The sequence below is a fragment of the Arachis hypogaea genome, chromosome 9, assembly GCF_003086295.3.
Source record: "Arachis hypogaea cultivar Tifrunner chromosome 9, arahy.Tifrunner.gnm2.J5K5, whole genome shotgun sequence".
NCBI lineage: Eukaryota > Viridiplantae > Streptophyta > Magnoliopsida > Fabales > Fabaceae > Arachis > Arachis hypogaea.
Window position 1 is genome coordinate 80017745 of NC_092044.1, and position 21520 is coordinate 80039264.

Genomic DNA, 21520 nt, shown 5'->3' on the forward strand with positions numbered 1-21520 from the left:
TGTAGCCACTAGAGAGGAACCCTCCATCCCTCGTCACTGTCAGCTCCATCGCCATCGTCACCATTGGATCTGCGTGAAACTGTCGTCCTCATCGTCACCATCGATGTTTCTCCTCGTCGTTTGTGGGTTGTCACCTCTCCTGCTTCTGCTGTCACACCGTCGTCTGCCCTTCTGGACTTTGCTGCTTTTGAATCACCCTGTCACTGGTTCTCTGCCTCCTTGTTGTGGCCCAACCTCTAATTAGGTAACTCAAGTGTCTCTTGTTATGTGATTTTTGTTGATTTGGTTTCTATTTTGATTTGAATATTGATTTGGTATAATGCTGCCTGTTTTTGTCCCTGGTTCTCTGGCTGGAAGTGCATTTTCTATTTTGGTCACTGATTCTCTGGCTGAAAATTTATTTTCTGTTTTGATTACTACTCTATTTTGGTCATTGATTCAAATAAAAAAATATTAATTCTGTTTTAGCTGAAGCTATTGAATACAAATAAAATTAATTTTATTGTTAATTTTTGGATGCCATAGACCAAAATCTCTAAGATTGATTCTTTGCTTATTGCTCATACTTGCATCTCTGTTTCATATAAGAATCACATTAAATAAGAATGTTGTACTGCATGGATAACTCTTATGTAGACCTAATTAAATATAAATGTTTCAATGTGACTTTTTTATCAACTCCAAACCCTAAGGTCTAACTTGTGCTATTTGGGATATGTTGGTCTGTGCTTGTAGCTATTCTTTTAACTTAAACCATATGGAGCCAATATTTTTCATTTAAAGCAAGGGAAATAATAGATCATGATTTAATTTGTTGTGTCAAAGTATGTATTTATAGAGCCATAATTTTTGCTCAGTAAAGATTTTGGCATTACTAGAATGTTTTTGATTGCTTAACTAATTCATACATAATAATGTCGTGGTTCCTAATTCTTTTAACAGAGGTAGATGCTGAAGGAGTTTGAAGGTTTGTTACACTGATTTTCTTGCTTGTTCGAATTGTTTTTAATGTTTCTACTTTTGTGTGTGTGGAGTCCTATCCTACTCTATGTTCTGTATTTTTTTTCTTTTGACTATGTAGATTTCTTTTTTTTTTATAAAAGGGTATTTAATTGTGGTTATCTGTTACTCGCAGTTGCATTTTTCTTCTACTATATCGAATAAGATTACAAAAACTGTTTCCATTCATGTAGAATGAAGCTTTTTCAACTTAAAGTGTTTTGGAAATTGACATTTTTTGATTAGGTTTCTGAGTGGAATTTGGTAAAAGAAGATGGCATGTTTAAACTGAAGAGGACATGGAAAGTAAAGACTTTCACCAAAAGCTTAGAATTCTTCAAGATAGTAGCTGACCTTGCTGAAAGTGAAGGTATCATTCTATGTTCTCTTTTTCTAGCCCTTTTCCTTTAATTAATTGAAGTCTTTAGCTTCGATGGTGGTGTTGTATTGGTTAAGTATATTCAATTTTCATCTGAGTAGAAAATTGGTTAAATTAAATATATTTTATTATTTATTATATTTGCAAGTTTTCTATATTTTAGGTGTTAAAGAAAATAATCCGAGCGATGTATAAGGAAGTAAGCAATTATTCGTTGGGAGTTAAGTCTGCACCTTAGAAATTGCATGAGGTTTAGATCAATTTGAACCTGTACTTAGCTAATAGGTGATTAGTTCTCTGAGAAATGTTAAAACTGTGGACTCATGGAGATGTTACTGCGACATTAACAATTGTGTTTGAGTTTTCCCTTGAACATGTATTAAATTCTTTGTCTTTTACTGTAAGCATAACTGAGTATAATTTAACACTATCTCTATCTTGATATATATTTTATTAACAACTATAAACATTCTTATATAGTCTTAATTAATTAGTTTACAAAAATCAAACGTGCATTGAATCTGCTGTCTGCTTCAAAGTCAAACAAAGCGATCAACTGTTTCAGATTTTCCAGATCTTGTGTGTCCAATAATCTAATGTGTTTGCGTGTTTTTTTAATGTAATTTGTCATGTTCTAACTAATTTCTAATCAATTGTTCAATTGTTCAAATTTTTTTGGGTTTCAGGTGAAAAACATTACAAGATGAGCGAACAAATTAGAGAAGATTTTTTTTTGTTTTTCAAAGGATGAGAAGAATATGTACTATATTAGAGAATATTTTTGTTTTCACAGTATAATATTTTGATGTCTTTTGTAATTTTTTTAATAGCTTCTACCTGGTATTACATGTAATGGGTAAATTATACCATATTTTGATTTGTCTTGTTTGGACTAAAAACATATATAGTTTATAATGTAAATTTTATGATTTAGATTTATTGAATTTCTTCTTTTTAGACTTATTTTGTGATTATCATAATTTTGGGATCTGATTATGCTTTAAAAAAATAAATCTAAAAAAACAGAATAAATTATGATCACGGTTTTAAAATAGGGTGACTATAGATAAGGCTATGGTCACGGTTTTAAGGAGGGGTGACCATAGAGGCTATGGTTACGGCCAAAACCGTGACCATAGACAAGGCTATGGTCACGGTTTTGAGGAGGGGTGACCATAGATATGGCTATGGTCACGGTTTTAAGGAGGGGTGACCATAGGCTCTATGGTCACGGCCAAAACCGTGACCATAGATTAGGCTATGGTCACGATTTTGAGGAAGGGTGACCATAAAAGCTATGGTCATGGCCAATACCATGACCATAGATAAGGCTATGGTCACGGTTTTAAGGAGGGGTGACCATAGAGGCTATGGTCACAGCCAAAACCGTGGCCTAAAGTGTTAGAATTTGAAAATTGTAACCGTGACCATAGGTAAAAAAAACCGTGACCATAGACCTATGGCCACGGAGGAATAGGCCACGGTAAAAAACCGTGACCATAGGTCCAAAACCATGACCATAGATCTATGGTCACCCTTTTCACTAGCTATGGTCACGGTTTTTTACCGTGACCATAGGCCTTTTTTGTAGTGAGTGCTGATAACTGCAACAAACAATGGCAATCCGATTGTAAGCTGTAATGACCCAATTTCTGGTATGTCATGATCATACTAGAAGCCAAGTACTACCAATTTGCTTTCCTCAACTTTAATTATTATTTAAGTATATGAGCCTGATTCATCGTTAAAATATTATTATTTTGCGAGGTACTTGTTTTTTTTTAAAACGTTTGTGTTAATATACGGAATCATTTATAATAATTTCACATATAATAACAGATATAACGGTTATAAACAACCACACTTATATACATCTCATGTAGTTAACAACATTCAGTTATCTAGCCTTTATTAGAGTATAGATCTTTGTTAGAATACCCCTAGATATAGCTAGATAATAACTATATACATATATATACATACCACATTCCAAGCCCTGACCTGTTCAAAAAGTCCCTGAGCTGGTGCCCAAGCTAGCCTAGACTCTATACTCACATAAATCCTTCTAAACTACAAAGCGAGGGAAAGTACATTCTAGGTCGTCAAAACTCAAGTAAGATGGAACATCATCAAAAAGCGGAACATCATCTACTACTCCTCTGCACGATCATACGTTGTCATAGGGTGTCTCATTGGTACTCCATCAGGTAGCCACATAACAGGAACCTCATACAAAGGATTTAGATTAAAGTTCGTATTCAAAAGGGGTGTAGACGTTGACTGGCCTCACAGTATTTATATATAAACAGAGAATAGAGTTTGCCCTAGACTCAGAAGACTACCTACAACATATTTTTCTTTGTGGAATGATCACTAGCAGATTACAGAAGAGTATTCCTGCCTCCATCTGAAGGGGGAGGAAGGGGTAAGAACTGGAAAGTTCTTAGTAAAGTCAGGATAATTAGTCGTGTTAATAGTTTTCGTTGTGCTTATCAATCAGTAATATATTTTACAGGTAAACAAAAAGAAACATACAGAATAGATAAATAGAGAAAACTGAGAAATAGAATATAAACAGAGAAACACATGATAATAACACACAGTAAATATAGAGAATAGAACATACATTCATACAATAATCATAACAGAGAGAATGCGCAACCAAGTATGATGCATGCCTGTCCTATGTAGGCCATGAGCTCACGTGTTGATTTACACCCTGCAGCCCGAAATTACCTAGGAACTAGTCCTAGATATGATTTTCCATTGCATCCTTCGTGTATACATGTCGGTGGTTAAGAATATATACCACTCCTTCGTGACTACCAGCAGTCGGCGCAAAGCTTGACGCCATAATATACGCACAAGGGAAACAACGATCCTCAATTTGTGGGCATTCCCGAGATCAACCCACAACAGAACAGCGATCCTCAGTTTGTGATTTTTTTCCGAGATCAACATACAAAAATTTGTGGGTTATGCCCATAATCAATAATTATCAATTCGTGGATTTTTTCTACATATAAAACAATTCATAGGTTTCGTTGAAACCGATGATCATTCAGTTCGTGGGTTTTTCCCGTAGTTAAACAACTAACAATTTGTGGGGTTTTTCCGCCTTTAAAAAAAAATAACTTTCTAAATCTCAACAATTCATATAACACTTAACCCAAAACACAATCAAGCACTAATGATATTGCTCCTAAATTGCTTCCTTAATCGACATTTATCTTTGCCTTTAAAACTTTACCGACTCTTTCTTCGATTTTTATCTTTTTTTCAATATTTTATCTTTCTTTTATCTTCTCCTCACTAACATGTTCTTACCACTCCCTAGATATTTTATGAAAGGAATTATGAGATTCTGAGCTTAAAGTTATCTTTCTAAGACTTTTACGAAAAATTATCTTTTCGCCATTATTTTATTATTTTAAAAAAATAATAAAATTTAATATTTTATTATTAATTAATTTTTATAAATATTTCATTATATATCTTCGAAAATTTACAAAGTGACCCTAAAATTTTATAAAAACTATATTTTGAGCTCCTTAATTTTTTATATTTATACTTTAACTCCCTAAATTTTTGGTATTTACACTTTAAACTCCACTAACACAAAATATTTAAAATTTGGCCCATTCCAAGATCAAAAAGGTATTCTTCATTTTTCTTCATCATACTCAAAGTGTTCTTCGTAAATTTTTCATATTATTTCTCTGATTCTTACCCGTTTTTCAATCTTTTCAGTAGCCAATTTTTTCTAAAATTCAAATTAAAATTGGAGCCACCAAAACCCCATGATTTTCACTTGATTTCAACACAATTTCAACCCTAATTTTAGGGTTAGGATTTCATTTTTCCATATGCCTAACAACACAAATTCATAGCTTGAATTTCATCAAATTTCATCAAATTTTCACCAAAATTCACCAAGAATCACTCATGTAAACAATCAATTTCAAGCATAACCAAACCATATCATAATCACAAAACTCAAACACAATTAATCAAGACTAATTTCACTAAATTCTACCTTGATTATCTGCTCGTATTTTTGGCTATGCTTCAAGGTGTTCCTAGAACACTTTTTCCTCCTAAATCACATCAAGAACAACTTTAAATCCTCAAAACTCTAACTGACTGAACCTTCAACCACCAGTTAGGATGAGATTCTTCACCTTAATCTTGCTGGAATTTGAAGTTCCTTGGCCCTCAAGTTAAGCTAAGCATGATACTTATGGAAGAACATCAAGAAAATACATGTTTATGCCTGTGTTCTTGAAACTGAATTCAAAAGAGAAGAGAACTGCCATCCCACCATATTTTCAGCATTGATTAGTCATATGATTTGAAGAGAAAGAAGGGAGAATCATTTTGATCGGATTAGAATTTTGATTTAAGTTTTAGTTCAGAAGAAATCAAGCTTTGAAGATTAAGAAGCAAGAACTTTTCTCTCTTTTTACTCTTGTAAATTTTTGGCCACAATGAGAAAATGAAGCATCCTTGGAGGTCTTGGGGGTGAAGGGAGAGCCGTGATTGACTAGCTTGGGAGGTGGTTAAAGTAATATTAAAATATTTCAGGTGTATAATTACTAAAATTAGATGTATTAGAATACACACTTAACAACACATCCAAAGATTAATATATGGGATACTAGTATAAATGACACTAGTAACATGAGAATAGAAAGTATATGATGTGGCATTAGCATTACTAAAGTAATCAGAGAGTGCTGGTGTTAACTTGCACCAGAAGATTGTGAACTCGGTTAAACCAATCTCATATTTTAACTAAAACAGATCAAATAATGTTATAATATTATTCAAGCATCTCTAACATTAATATAACAATAATATTAAATTAATATTTCTCTTCTCTCATGAATCAAGCTTGTCTCATTAAACAGAGACTAGCTACAAAAATCAGAGTCTAAAACTCCTAACTGAAACGGCTCAAAAACTAGGTTTTTCGTGACTGTGTCGTCGAGCTTATCTTAAAAGAAGTTCTTACTTAGTGATGACATGATGATGATGTAGATTGAGGTGCTTAATGATGTAGTAGAGGTGCTTGCAGGAGCTTACTTCACTGAACTTCCAGAAAATTTTTATTTCTTCAGGAAGAGTTTCGTTTCGCAGAAAACTAGGTCGTTACATCAGCAGTGATGAATAGTAAGAGAGTGAGAGTTGGGACTTGAGAGAGTGGAAAACAGCACATTAAGAGTGAGAGAGGAGTATGTATTTTGTCCATGATTCCTTGTAAAATCCTACATCTACAAACGATTTGTCTTTATTTTTTTTGGGCAAAAGGACTCCATTTTGGGCATTAAAAGAGCAAAAAAAAAAAACTTGCAAACTTGTATCTAGACTTGCGAGTTTGACCAAGTCCAGCCGAGTCTAACTGAGTTTACTAAGAACTGAGTTTGTGTTTGAGTTAACTCGATTCCAATACCCAAATTCGTAAATTCATAACTCGCGGTTTGACAACAATACTCACAAATTTTTCAGATAAGATTAGAATAATCACCACAAAATCCTTTGATAAGATTAAAATAATCACCACAAGTTACCTTGCTAAGATTATAATTTGTTCTCTACATGAGAACAAAAAGGATCTTCCATTGAATTGGAAAAAAACTAAAAAATTGTATTTCACTAAAGTAAAATTCTTCTACTAAACTTTTAGTGCTCTAATACATTGGAAATAATTAAACACTTAAGTTACTCTTGAGTGGGTAATAATTTTTGGATTAATCTCTACATACAAGCAATTAACGCTTATAAGTCTTACAAGTCCTTTACCCTCAAACGCGCCTCTTGTGGCATATGTGTTTCACGCGCTTCTTTAAATCAATCCAAATCAATTAACGCGCAAATATATAACTTCCAATTTTTAAAAGATTTCGTTTCCTTTTTCGAAATTCTTGCCAAATCTGTTCGATCTCCTTTGTGCGTATCTCTTTGACTTTTCATTCATTATTTTACGTACGTTTATCACTAGTTTTTCTTCGTCATTTACGTGTGTTTCTCTCCCTGTATTCTTGCTTCATTTTTTTCGATTTTCATGATTTCTGAAATCAAGCTTTGAAATCGTTTTGAAGATAATGGATTATTCAACTTCAGATCGTCAGCTGAACCAGGGCGAAGTAGATTTTGAATTTGAATCGAACGAAGTTCCTGAGGTGTGATTTAGTTTTAGTTAATTATTGAATCCGAATTTGATGCAGCTATTCGTTTATGATTGTCTAGCTGAATAATGCGTGAACATTGATTATGAAATAAATGCGTTAACATTGACTGTGAATTGAATCTAATGATCTACTATTGATTAATTTTCTGCATTTTATACCAGACATTGGGGTGTAGATCAGAACTTTTTGGGTGTATTTTAGGGAAGTTTGGGTGTATTTACAGTTTATGGCTTTTCTTGTTATTTTAGTTGAGTCATTGTCGTTCGGGTGTAGATAAAAAATCCTTGGGTATATTTTAGTTGAATTGTTAATTTTTTTATGACGTACAGAAACTCTATAGTATATCCTTGTTTTTAACATCGTGTATTTTGCAGCCCCTCTGTGTTGTTGATGATCAGTTCGTATAGAATGACTTTTACCACCCTTGAAGATGCTGCAAAATTTTACAAGGACTATGCCAAGGCTGTAGATTTTTCTACAAGAGTTCGTAGCATAAATAAAAAGAGAAACAAAATTAAGAATCAATTGATTACATGTAGTAGAGAGGGAAAATGGAAATCTAAAATATCTCTGACCGAGAAGACAAATTCCATAGTTGGTTTAAATTGTCCTACAAGAATTTATATACACACATTGAAGGATGTTGGTGCTTGGATCATTTCGAAGGTCTGTTGCATCATTCACATCCTTGCTGTCCAACTCAAGCAGATATGCTCAAACAGCACAGGGAACTAAGCATGTCCATTTTTCGTACAATAGAGAATAACGAGGAGGCTGGTATCAGACCAAGCAAAACTTACCAATCATTTGTTGTGGTAGCTGGGGGTTACCGCGAGTTAAATTTTATCGAAAAGACGTGAGGAATTACATCACGAGAGAAGTGCGAAATGTTTTGAAATAAGAAGATGCAAAGGAATTCGGGAAATATTTATTAAGAATGAAAGAGAAGAATCAGAATTTCTTTTTTGAGCTCGAACTCGAGGACGATCAGTCGATTAAGCTGCCTTTTTGGGTCGATGCAAGGAGCAGAGCTGCCTTTGAGTATTTGGAGATGTTATTTCATTTGACACCACCTACAATACAAACAAGGGATATGCTATTCTTGTTTATGATGCTAAATTAATGTTGTTTTCTGAATCTGCTGCAAAGGTGTATATTGGATGTTTTTTGGTGTATAAAATCATTATTTGGGTGTACATAATGATTTTTTATTCTGCAATCTCGTAATTTATTTCAAGTATAATTTGGTTTGTGGTTCTTTTGTCAGGGTGAATCACCACGGTCGGTCAATACTTCTTGGATACGCTTTGTTGAAAAATGAAGAAATTGAATCATTCAAATGGTTATTTCAATGTTGGCTTCGTTGCATGGGAGGAAATGCTCTAAAAGGCATTCTCACTGATTAATGTGTGTCAATGAAAAGGGCTATAGAGGCTTGTATGCCAACAACAATTTACCGTTGGTGTATTGGGCACATCACGAAGAAGATTCCAAGCAAATTAAATGGGTAAAAGGGACATGCAGAATTTGAACAAGAAATGAGCCAAGTTATTTGGAACTCTCATAGCAAAGACTCATTTGATAGGAATTGGAATGATTTTCTGCAGAAGTATGGTCTTGTGGACAACAAGTGGCTTTCAAGTAATGTTTTTTTAAATCTGCAACAAAGGTGTAAATTTCATATTTTTTGGTGTAATATAGTTTAATTTGGGTGTATTATACAGATCTTTACGAAAACTGTCATATATGGGTTCCAATTTATCTGGATCACCACTTCTGGGCAGGGATGAGAAGCACACAAAGGAGCAAGAGCATGCATTCATTTTTTAAGAAGTTCATTACACAAAACAACTCGCTTATCCAATTTGTCAAATAATATGATAATTGCCTCGGAAGCAGGGAGCAAGCAGAGAGAGAATCGGATGCTGCAGATTTTCATACGGTCATACCATCTGCAACAAAATCTTCCATTGAAGCTCAATCTCAACATGTGTAACTCACAAAAGGTTTAAGGAAGTCCAAGCACAATTCAGAGAAAAAGCGAATTGCATCACAAGATTAACGAACTCCGCTCTAGGCTATTCAGTATATGAAGTTGGAGAACAAGTTTCCAGCTCAATATTCAATAAGTTTGTGGTTACTTACGACTCAGTAGCAGCCGAAGTGAAATGCCAATGCTGATTATTCGAGTCAAGAGGCATATTGTGCCATCACACCCTAAGTGTGTTAAGCTTTGAACGAGTAACCCAAGTGTCACCGAGATATATATTGGAACGATGGAGCAAAAAGGTAAAGAGGTGACACACACACATCAAGAGCAGCCACGACGAGCCACTGTTGGAGCCAAGAAGCAAGAGGTTTGATGAATTGGTGTTTTGTTCACAAAATATTTGCAAATTTACATCAGAATCGGAGAAGCTGACTGCCATTTTGCACCATGCCTACGATAACGTCATGGTTGAGATGGAAGAACTGAAAGCCAAAAGGAAGGGGTCATGTTTGTTATCTCATGAAGATGCCAACTTGGAATCCAGTAACGAGCTTCAAAGCCCTCCAAGGATTCGAACAAGAGGACGTCCAAAAAATAGGCTAGGTTCAAAGTTGGACAAACAGATTGCAAATGCCTCAAAGAAGAAGAAAACGAAAGGTTTAAACGAGGTAAAAGTAATATTCTTTAAAAATGTGGTGATTGAGTTTAATTTTCTTGTTAATAGTTTTTGCTAATATGTGAGTTTATTACTTCCAGTTAAATCTCTTTTATGCTGGATCAGTGGTGCATCCAAATTCAAGCCAATATCACGGACATGTTATGAATTATCAGTTCAGAAAACTAGCAGCAAGGGATAGTTTTTTGGGGTATAGATACCGAATATGGGTGTAACGATGATTTTTTTGGGTGTATTTCTGAATTTTCTTGTATTTGACATTTTACATTTATAATTTCCAGATGCTGTTGTCTTATGTTAGAAATTTTTGTTTTGTTTAGGTTTTATGGTTTAACCTTTTAGGGTTTAGGATTTAGGTTTTAGGGTTTTAGGGTTTAGGGTTTTAGGATTTTAGGGTTTAGAGTTTATGGTTTTAGGATTTAAGGGTTTAGGGTTTAGGGTTTTAAGGTTTAGGATTTTAGGGTTTAGGATTTTAGGATTTAGGGTTTAGGGTATTATAATTTAAGGTTTTAAGGTTTTAGGGTTTAGGGTTCTAGGGTTTTAAGGTTTTAGGGTTTTAGGGTTTAAGGGTTTTAGGGTTTTAGGATTCAGGGTTTAGGGTTTAGGGTTTAGGATTTTAGGATCCAACATCAGGGGATAGAAGTTTGGGTGTATATTGAACTTGCCTTGGGTGTAAAATTTCATGTTTTGGTGTATATCTACTTTGATATTTTTCTTCATTTTTTAGAACCTGTAATTTAGACCTTTTGAATACAGCAGAGACAGTCACTAGAAATTTCATGTTTGGGCTTAGGGTTTAAGGTTTAGTAGTTTAGGGTTTAGGGTTTTAGGTTATAGAATTTAGGGTTTAGGGATTAGGGTTTTAGGGTTTTAGGGTTTAGGGTTTTAGGGTTTAGGATTTTAAAGTTTAGGGTTTAAGGTTTTAGGATTTTAGGATTCAGGGTTTAGGGTTTAGTGTTTAGGGTTTTAGGGATCCAGCATCAGGGGATAGAAGTTTGGGTGTATATTGAACTTGCCTTGGGTGTAAAATTTCATATTTTGGGTGTATATCTGCTTTGATCTTTTCCTTCTTTTTTTAGAACCTATAATTTAGACCTTCTGAATACAGTAGAGATAGTTTAATTATGGAATTTTTTTTAATAAAACTGGATTATATTGGCAAAATTTTACACCATGTATTCATTACAAGACTACATAACAGTTAGATTAATCAGTATCAATATCATTAGAATCTATCTGACAATAAGGATTCAACAACAGTGAGGATGGCTTGGACAATCTTATTACATCACTTCCCCTAATGGCTTCAGCTCTGTCTTGATTCATTTCATGGAATAGAATCCAGAAAGCATATTCTACTCTAAAGTGGTCCACCTCATCCTACAGTTTAAAAGAATATTCCTTTTAATCAACCATGTTAATTTAGTAAAGTAATAGAGAGTTATATTTTTTTAAAGAGAATTACCTGAGTCCAATTGTCTCACTCATACTTCTCCCTTTTAACGTTTTCAGGCTGAATTACTTTAAGCTACTTCATTACATAAATAGCACAATCATAGCTGAAAAACAAAAAATAAATTAGCAAATTACATATAGAAAAGATTAATTTTCGGTGTGAAAGATTTATACCTTATTTTTTGGTCTGAGATGTTATTGTATGGTGGTTCAATTTCCTGATCCTTTTTTTTGAGAGGTCCCCCCCCCAGCATATACCCTCATTCTTGAAATTACATATCCCTTAAAACACAAAACAAATCAAAATATATGAATAAATTAAATAAAAAAAATACACCCAAGAAATCACAAACTACCTCTTATGTTGAACAGAAACAATGAATGTGTTTAGCTTCATTCTGACTACATAGGGACATGTCTTGTGATACGGGTCAAGTATATAAATTTTTCTCTTTTTTACATCAGCTACCCATAGCCACCAATGCTCTGAATAGCAAATAGGTGCAAAAGTCTGAAACATGTCCACATTGAACAGTGTTTTAGTTTAATTGGCACATAAGTAAAGAACTGTGATAAGAAGTTTTAGAAACAAAAACTTACATATGGATGTGATGCTAAGTTTTTTGAGGTCCAAAAACGGTATAAACATTGGGTAGTCTTCAACCCTAAATGGCTTTTTGGTTTTATGTTGTAAAAGTTTGTCATATGGATGATTCCCAATCACCATGTTCTGCAACATTTGTGAAACACCAAATGAAATAATTAATATACCCAAATGAATACAGAAAATACACCCAATGTTAAATTGAAATACACCTTACCACAATATCTGGGGGGAGACATTATGTTTCTTTTTGAAATATTTTAATGTGCAGCTCATTTAGGATCAGGCACATGGCACTAACAATCTAGAAAAAAAAACCAAAATCAATTTACATGAATTGTAGTTATATTTCATGATAAAATCATTAACGTTATTCTAATATTACCTCAGCTTCTATATTTGTATAAGCTTTTAGAGATGTAAAGTGGATTTTTGACAAAATGAATCGATCTTGAACTTTGAGGGTGCACATGGCGTCATACTCATTAGTGTTTCCATCTCCGTATGTCTTCACACATGTGACCCAGATGTAACATTTCTCTTTCATTTCAGCCGAGATCTCGTTGCTCTTCAGAGGGATTTCAAACTTTTTAAAACTTTTTTTGCCACTCTGCTTTTCAAACTGTGGACTTTTACTTTTTGCATAATCCAATGCTATTTTCACCCCACTGCTTGCAATTTTTTCCACCAATTCCTCTAATTGTTCGATTAGTTTTGGTGTTTCAGGAGTTTTTGTCCTCTGCCCCTCTTGCGTTGCTGCTTCATATCGCATAGTTCCAACATTAAAACAAACATATAAGAAATTATATTATACGAGGAAAAAAAAGCTTTAGTACTCTAAAACGAAGATGTCAATTATTAGTCCAATGTTTTTGTACTAAAAAATAAAAATAAATTATTTCTTTGCACCAACAAGTACAGTTACTGCAGCTTATGAATGACACACTATTTCTTATCTCCATACTATTGTTTGAGACATGCCTGAGCAGTTATTATTCTTGTAGCTTCAAGATTATCAACAAAAAATTCCGTGTCTTCCCTCAAATTTGTATTTTCAGACGAGTTAAATTGGCAAAAGTTGATTGAAGTACAATTAGATAGAGTAAAGCGTAATGAGAAAGCGATAGCCAACATACATGCTAAGTATTTGAGAAATGAGAATATGCATAAAGATTTCCTTTTATATATGATTTTAATACTATTTTATGAAATTATTTTCTTATCCAATTTTATTCCAACCAGCACAATAGGCACATTTAGAGCATAATTTCTCATGAATAACGGTTTTGTTCAATTATATATATGTAGTTGTTAGTTGCATGCTATATTGCCCCATGAATAATGCAAATAATCAGTTATGAATTTTGAGAATTATTAGTGTCCTATATATGTTTAGTTTTAATTACTGCATTACATAACTAATGTTAGTAATTAGGACAGGACAAAGGTACAATGCTATATGAATTTTAGAGTAGGTACTAGGTAACCTTTCAAAAGTTGCTTTTCAAGAAGGGGAAAGTATGTTTGGATTCGGGTTTGTGAACACTTGGGAGGGAATAATGATAAGTACATGCTCTTAAGTAACATTTTTACCAAGTGTGTAATTTTAATATGACATATCACATTCGCTATTTGGATTAATTAATATATATTAGTTAATTAAATAAGTGTATTATTTTAATATATTTTTACCAACTTTAGCAGCTTTGCTTTTGTAGTATGTTTTAAATCATCATTCTGAGCACATTTTATTACTTGTCATTGCCGAGTGAATTTTTATTTAATTTCTCTTTGCAGGCTTGCTATGGTTAGTTTTGGTATTTTTTTTAGCACTCTCTGTTTCCTTAATAGTTTTGGTCTAGTTTTCGATTTGTCTTTTTCAGTAGTTTTTGTATATGTATATTTCTTTTTTTTTCGACAGTATAAAGAAGTAACAATCATTCATGAATTGGACCCATAGTATCTAACAGGACCAAATTACAAAAATGACTTGATGCATCATTCATGAAACCGTAAGAGTTAACTGTGCCAATTCAATTACCCTATTACCGTTACGCTTAACACGGGAATATATGAAAAAGTATAGAGACAGCAACTTTACAAAATATATCTAAGGTTTGATGCTAAGTGTACGCAATCAGTAACAAAAAAGTCAAAATAATTGCTTTCATTCTTGTGAGTAGGGGTGGAAAAAGGTCAGGTGGCTTGTCAGGGGTCTGCAGTCTGGCCTATATTTGGTTTGGTCTGGTCTGGCCTATTATAAAATAGGTACAGGTTCAAACTCTTTTAAAAGCCTTAATACATTAATAGGTCAGGCCCAAACTTACTAATTAGCCTTATAGGCCTGTCAGGCCTGCTTGGACCTGTCAAAATATAATTAAATATATAAATAATTATTTATTATTAATAAAATTATGATATATTTTAAATTTATTATATTTTATTATAAATATTTTTGTATATTTTAAATATGTTAAAAGTTTAAAGATTTTTATAAATATTAAATATATGACATATTACATATAACTATTTTTATTAAAAAATAATTTTTTAAATAATATTTTTATTTTTGTAAAAAAAAATTATCAGACCTTTTAACAGGCTTCAGGCCAGGCCAGGCTGAATAACAGGCCAGGCCTAGTACTTTATAAAGAGTCTATAATAGGTTGCAGGCCAGGCTCAGGCCAATCAACTGTATGACAGGCCAGGCCTGTTAAGAGCAAAGTCTAGCCTGGCCTGACCTGTTTCCACCCCTACTTGTGAGTTCTCAGGCTGCATATGACATCTATACTATCACTTTTGAAAATAATGTTGAAGAGGTAGAATTCTTGGAATTTTCGCAAGCCCATAAAGCATGTCAGGGCCTCAGCTTCGTGGATTTAAAAGGATGAGGTACTGCTCCACGTGGCTGCTATTAGGATTTCTTCTCTCCAATCACGAGCAATAATTCCTATCCCCACCTTATTATCTTCAATACAGGATGCATCTATTTTTTTTTTTTTTGAAAAAGTTGTAGGTGATCCTTCCTACATGTAGCGCTGTTCGATCTAGGTGGAGGAAGATGGAGCTGACTCAGGAACATGATTCTAAGCTTTGGCGAACTCCTCGTGCCTTCTCACTACCTTCTCTACTACTTCAGATGATGGTGTCAAGGTTCGTTTGAACAGAGTTTTATTCGTGGCTGTCCACAACAAGAGAAAGCTTGCAATGAACAATCCTTGTCTGTCCAGATCAAGTTGACCAAGAATTTCTTCAATTCATTCCTCAATTGGCATCTCTAACTTTGCTTCTGATCATAGGGTGAGTAGGTTATAGAACCATAATTTGCAGGCATAATCCCAATTCTTGAAGAGGTGTTGACGAGCGCCAAACACCGATTTAGAGAATTCACAAATTTAAAAGCTTAAGTTTCATTGTAACTTTAAATTAAATTGGAATTCAACACTCTTCAAAGTTTAGTGAAAGTATCACAAAATTCAAATCAATAACAAGATGTTTTGTAATTTTTGGGTAATCAATAAATAATTAACTGATAAATTAATTATTATTCAAAAAATTAAAAAATTAAAATTTTATAATTTAATGGAGTAGAAATAAATAAAATATGAATTTTAACACTAATTTTAAAATTTTTTGTCAAAAAACAAGCCAACGGACTAAACTGGTTAAACTGGATCCAAGCCCACGTACCCAACTCCCATATAAATGCAAGCTTCAGCCTTTTTTCTCCCTTCCCGTTGAGTTCTCACAGCTGGGAAGAAGAAGGAAAACAAAACACACTATATTACACTTCAAACTTTAATCCTTCGTAATTTTCAATCCAATGTTTCGATTGACGAGTCGTTAATAGCCGCACGTTCATCTCGAAATTCTTTGCAAAACGCACCTAACAATTTGGCAAGAAAATTCTGATTTCGTGCTCAGTTCTACCCTCTTCAATTTGTGATTTTTGAGTTTTGGATGTTGAGGATTTTGGTGTTTTGATGGTTTAGGTAAACTCTAGCGGCGGATAATAATCGGATTTTATCCATTTGACTCGTAAGTAATGACCCTTGTGAATTGGTGATTTAGTGAGCTCAATGTTGATTATTGTGATATTGTATGAATTAGATTGTGTATCTTGAATTGGAGTTCAATTTGTGGATTGAAACGAAATTCTAGTAGTTGAATTTCTGGAATTGGCATTTAGAAGCTTGAAACTTGTGAAAGAAGAGGTTTTTGAAGTATTCCACACTTAGGGTGGAGTCGGCCAAAGTATGGTTTTGATTTTTCGTAGTTAATTTTTAATGTTACATGAAAACTTAGGGTAGTTGATCGTAGGATAAGTTGAACTATAAGATTGATTGAGAATTAGTGATTTTGTTGGAAATTGTTAAATGAATTGGTTGGTTTGATTGAGTACGTGTGGTGTATGTATATAATGTGAAAGTGTTGAGTTATTTTGAAAAATAAAAATCAAAATTGTGTGTTCTAGCTCAAAAATCATGTTCTACAATGTATAATTCAAGCAAGTTTCAATAAAAAATATCAACTCAAATTAAATGGAATGTCAATATCCTATACAAAAAGAGGTTTTCCAGAAATTTTATTAATTTAACTAAGTATATATATATATATATATATATATATATATATATATATATCAAAATAGCATAAAAAAAATCAAACTGAAGTGTTTGAAATGGAAGAATTTTCACCCAAAATGCTTAACCAATCGGTCGAACGACCTTCCCACACTTAAGATTTACACTGTCTTTAGTGCTCATGCAATCATGTGGAGCAGAAGGAATCATCATCGTTGCCACTATCAACTGGTGGGTCCTGCTCCTCTTCCACGCTGTGCTCTGTGGGGTTCTCCGGCTCCTTTATCGCCAGGTCTCAGGACGGGTGCATAATGCTGCTGGTGCTGATCATGTTGAGGGTGCGGAGGGGGTTGTTGAAGCTAAGGGCCTGCCTCTAAACTGAATGTTGCCTGATGTCTGCCTCTACATGCTTCCTACGACGGTTAGCTTTTCATCAATGGTCTGCCAGACAACGTTGGCCTCCATAGCTAGCTCAGTAATCATACACAGGAAGGCTAGGATGCCAATATAGTGAGCCCGTCCCATGTGCTTTCTCCGTCTCATGTGCTTTCTGATGAGCCTTGGAAGGTACAACTGCTTACCTTCCAGGACACACCAGATCAACACCTCCGCTGTCAAAGCCAAGTCTCAATGATCAGAGTAGGGCTGGCAATACATACCTTACCCGCAGGTACCCTACCCGGCCCAACCCGTTCGGGTAAGGTAGGCTATCCGACCCGCTACGGGTAGGGTAGGGTACGGGTTTAGCGTGTACCCTACCCTACCCTACCCGCACCCCCAATATATAATATGTTTTTTAAAAATTATATATATATATAGTGAAAGAGGTGAGAGTTGAACCCTCAACCTCCTTCATGTATAGCAAGTAAGTAACCACTAAGCTAGCTACTTATTTTGATAATATATTGCATTTGTATATTTATGAAGTTACCATAAAATAAAAATTAAACAAAAATAAAAATCATATATAATTCATGATTCAAAAATCACTCAAATCAGAAACCCTAAGACTAAGTGGGAGGATGGTAGCGCCGCTTCTTCCCAAGCCATAAGCCTCAGTGCTTCACTGCAAGCTCCAACTCTCCTTCCTCGTTCCTCCATTGCCGCCACTCTTCTTCCTCCTCTGTGCTCTCCTTGCAACGCCGCTAATTTGTGACCTTCTCTCTTCTCTACGCTACTGCTCTGTGCTCTTCTTGGTATGTACTTTGTGTTTGAATCTGTGAAAACTGGGGCTTTACTTTGCGTTTGAATCTGTGAAAATTGGAGCTATACTTTGTGTTTGAATCTGTGACTTTTACTCCTTCTCTGTATCTCTGCTATTTTCTTTCAATTAATTTAAATATATAAGTATCAATCATAATAATTATACTAGTGGTGAATTTTTTATGCATATATTGCCTATTTTCCGGTCGATGCAATTAGATATCTATACTGGTGGTGAATCATAAGTCTTTCATGCTAGAGTTTGGTTAGATGATGTGATTGGTAGCTGTAGGGAAGTAGCTATAACAAAAATAAGAGAGAAAGAAAAGAAAAAAAAAACCAAGTTCATGTAATTATTCAGTCCTACTATTACAGTTTATGCAATATGCATGTGTATATATATGCCTTTGCATTACACCATAATTATCTGTATTATTTAGTTTTATTCAATGCTTGCTGTGCCCAACCTGCTCAGTTTTGTTTTCTTGGAATGTAAATGCTTGAATTGATCAAATTTTTTGCTTCAGATTTACAGTTGATGTGAATGCAATATATATTGAAAAATTGTATTCTTAAATATTATCCTAAAAAGATTTAATTTTACGATGAGAAAAAAATAAGGCCCTCAGATAAGTAAGGGTTAGAACTTGGCAAAAATCGATGGAAAATCAGTTTAATCACATACAATTTTTCAATATGAAGTCATGTCATAAAAAATTTTTTCAATTTTTATAAAAGGATTTTTTTTAAGGAGAGAAACTTGTAATTGAAAGAAAGAGTAAAGGTGGACTGGTTAAATGGTAAATTTAGTTTGATAAATTTTATGTATAAAAATTGGATTCCTAAGTTTTTTATGTATAAATGATTTTTCTGAATCTTAATGATTTTTCAGCATGCTTGAATTTTTAATATTTAATTATTTATTTTACTATTCTGTAGGCAATAATGGATAGTACCAACATGGATGTAGTGGCTCAAGAATAACAAGAAGAAACTCCTGTTGAAGAAACTGTTAATTTTGTTCCAGACGAGTCTGCCTCGGGTGAAAATAGCAACAAATCTTTATTGAAAAGTGTTTATTCGCAATACTTTAGTAGATATAAAGAGGGGGAAGAGTGGAAGGCAAAGTGCAACCATTGTAAGTCTGTTTTTGGTGTCAATCCAAGGAATGTGACTACAAATTTGAAGAAACATGTGCTCCATTATTGTAAGAGAATAAAATTAGCAAATTCAAGACAATCAACAATTGTCGAATCTCTTCAAAGACATGGAAAGAATAGTTCAGATGCTTTTATATTTGATGCATCTCACACAAGAAAATTGATTGCCAAGTCGATTTGTATGCATGAGTATCCTCTGTCATATGCGGATCATGTTGCAACAAGAGAAGTGTTTGCTTCAATGCAACCAACGTTTAAGATGCCAAGACGAAACACAATCAAGAAGGATATCCTTGAAATGTACGAAGTGGAGAAGCCTAATATAAACAAGATGATGGATGCAAATAATAGTCGAGTGGCTATTACAACTGACATGTGGACGTCCAACCAGAAAAAAGGATACATGGTTGTTACAGCACACTACAATGATAGTTCATGGAATTTGGAAATGCGAGTATACCTTAAACTTTGCTTCTAGTATAAGATATGATTTCTAATGCTTGATGTACTTGTGATATTTTTTTATCTGATATATTTATAATAATTTTCAGCTTTACTTATGTTCCTCCTGCTCATTCAAGTGAAGTTCTTTCTAATGCATTAATGAAAGTTTTGTTGGAGTGGAACTTAGATAGAAAATTATCAACTATTACATTAGATAATTGTTCTACAAATGATGCTATGATTGATGTGTTGTTGGGACGTCTAAACTCAAATTATTTGTTGTTAGGGGGTAAGTTATTGCATATGCGTTGCTGTGCTCATATTTTAAACCTAATTGTGAAGGATGGTTTCAATTTAGTTAAAGAAAGTGTGGAGAAAATTCGTAATAGTGTGGTGTATTGGACTTTAACTAGTAAAAGACATGAAACTTTTGTGAGTTGGTGTAGTAAGTCAGGTGTATGATAAAGAGAAAGTTTGATAAGTATTTGGAAGAAATTCATGGCATTATGGGTGTTGTTGCAATTCTAGATCCTAGGAATAAGCTTGATGGGCTTGAATATAAGTTTGCTAGGATATTTGAAGATCCTAATGAATGCACAAGGAAAGTTGAGAGAATCAAACAGGCATGTTATGAGTTACTTTATGAATATCAAAAGAATACATCTAATTTAAGCAATATGTCAGTGGAATCTACACAAGAGCTTAGGATTAATGCAGATGAAGATGATGATGTTGGTTATCAATTGTATATTAGACAAAAGAAGAAGGAAAAAAGTTCATTTGTGAAGACCGAATTTGATCACTATGTAGAGGAATATGTTCATCCTTTAACTCCTGATTTTGATATATTAGCTTGGTGGAAGGTAAATGGAGTTAGGTTTCCAACTCTTCAGAAAACTGCAAGAGACATATTTGCCATTCCTGTGTCTACTGTTGCTTCTGAGTCTTCTTTTAGCACAAGTGGCCGTATAATTGCTACTCATCGTGGTAGTCTTCATGAAGATACGGTAGAAGCTCTTATGTGCAATCAAAATTGGTTGTGGGCAGAATATTATAAAAGAGGTTATTTATGTTTTCAAGTTTTTTAATTTGTTTAGAAATTATAATTGTGTTACAATTATATATAATAAAATTGTTGTATTTGATTTTTAGGTGGAAAACCTAATTATCAAACTGCTAATGAAGATGATGATGCATTTTCTGAACTGGCGGAAGAATAATGTTGCAAGAACTTGGAATTAAAAGAAATGTTTGAAGACATTTATCTTTGTTTATGTTATTTTAATTTTATTAAGAATTTGATAATTATGCTATTTGTAATTTTATGTTAGATTTGTTTAGGACTTTATTGTTTTTAATTTAATTTAAACTTAGTTTTTTATTTTATTAATATAACAATATGCATGTTTATAATTTTATGTTGAATTTCTTTAAGATTTTATTGTCTTTTATTTTAATTTGAAATTTGGAATGATTGAGTTTTATATTTATTTTTAAAAAAATTGATATTTCTGCGGGTAGGGTAGGGTTTTGTAATTTAGGGTGCGGGTAGGGTTCGGGTTGAGAGATTCTCAACCCACGGGTAGGGTAAGGTAGAGTTTTATTGAGATTTTCTACCCCCTACCCTACCCTATCCATTGCCAGTCCTAGATCAGAGCGTGGATTGAGATAGCCCTGGGAGCTATCTTGTCTGCTCCATAGATCCATGAGTTCCTAGGCCTAGCAATGACTACCGTCACCTTATCCCGATCAAAAGTCATCATCTTCTTTTTACTTTTTGCTTCTTCAAAAGCATCTTTTCTACTGGGTCTAGGAAAAAAGTGAAAGGTATGCTCT

The 21520-nt window shown here is 33.7% G+C and overlaps 1 protein-coding gene and 1 long non-coding RNA gene across 3 annotated transcripts; both read left to right on the plus strand.

Annotated features, from left to right (window-relative positions):
- Positions 1–603: 603 nt before the first annotated feature.
- On the plus strand, positions 604–2341 carry LOC112711088 (uncharacterized). Of its 2 annotated transcripts, XR_011865144.1 has the most exons (3): positions 604–967; positions 1246–1369; positions 2065–2341. It is a non-coding gene; the product is annotated as an uncharacterized lncRNA (long non-coding RNA). The 2 variants fall into 2 exon arrangements; XR_003157222.3 differs by lacking the exon at positions 604–967 and having other exon boundaries at positions 974–1369.
- A 17801-nt stretch (positions 2342–20142) lies between these two features.
- On the plus strand, positions 20143–20904 carry LOC140175148 (zinc finger BED domain-containing protein RICESLEEPER 3-like). Its single transcript, XM_072202076.1, has 2 exons — positions 20143–20746; positions 20837–20904. The coding sequence occupies exons 1-2, from the start codon at positions 20143–20145 to the stop codon at positions 20902–20904; spliced, it is 672 nt and encodes a 223-aa protein (XP_072058177.1).
- The last annotated feature ends 616 nt before the right edge of the window (positions 20905–21520 follow it).

Bases quoted from the DNA above. Each gene is read 5' to 3' on its own strand.
- LOC140175148 (XM_072202076.1), top strand. From the start codon at position 20,143: ATGATAAAGAGAAAGTTTGATAAGTATTTGGAAGAAATTCATGGCATT. The intron at 20,747-20,836 runs GTTATTTATGTT...TTTGATTTTTAG, and splicing joins GGCAGAATATTATAAAAGAG to GTGGAAAACCTAATTATCAA.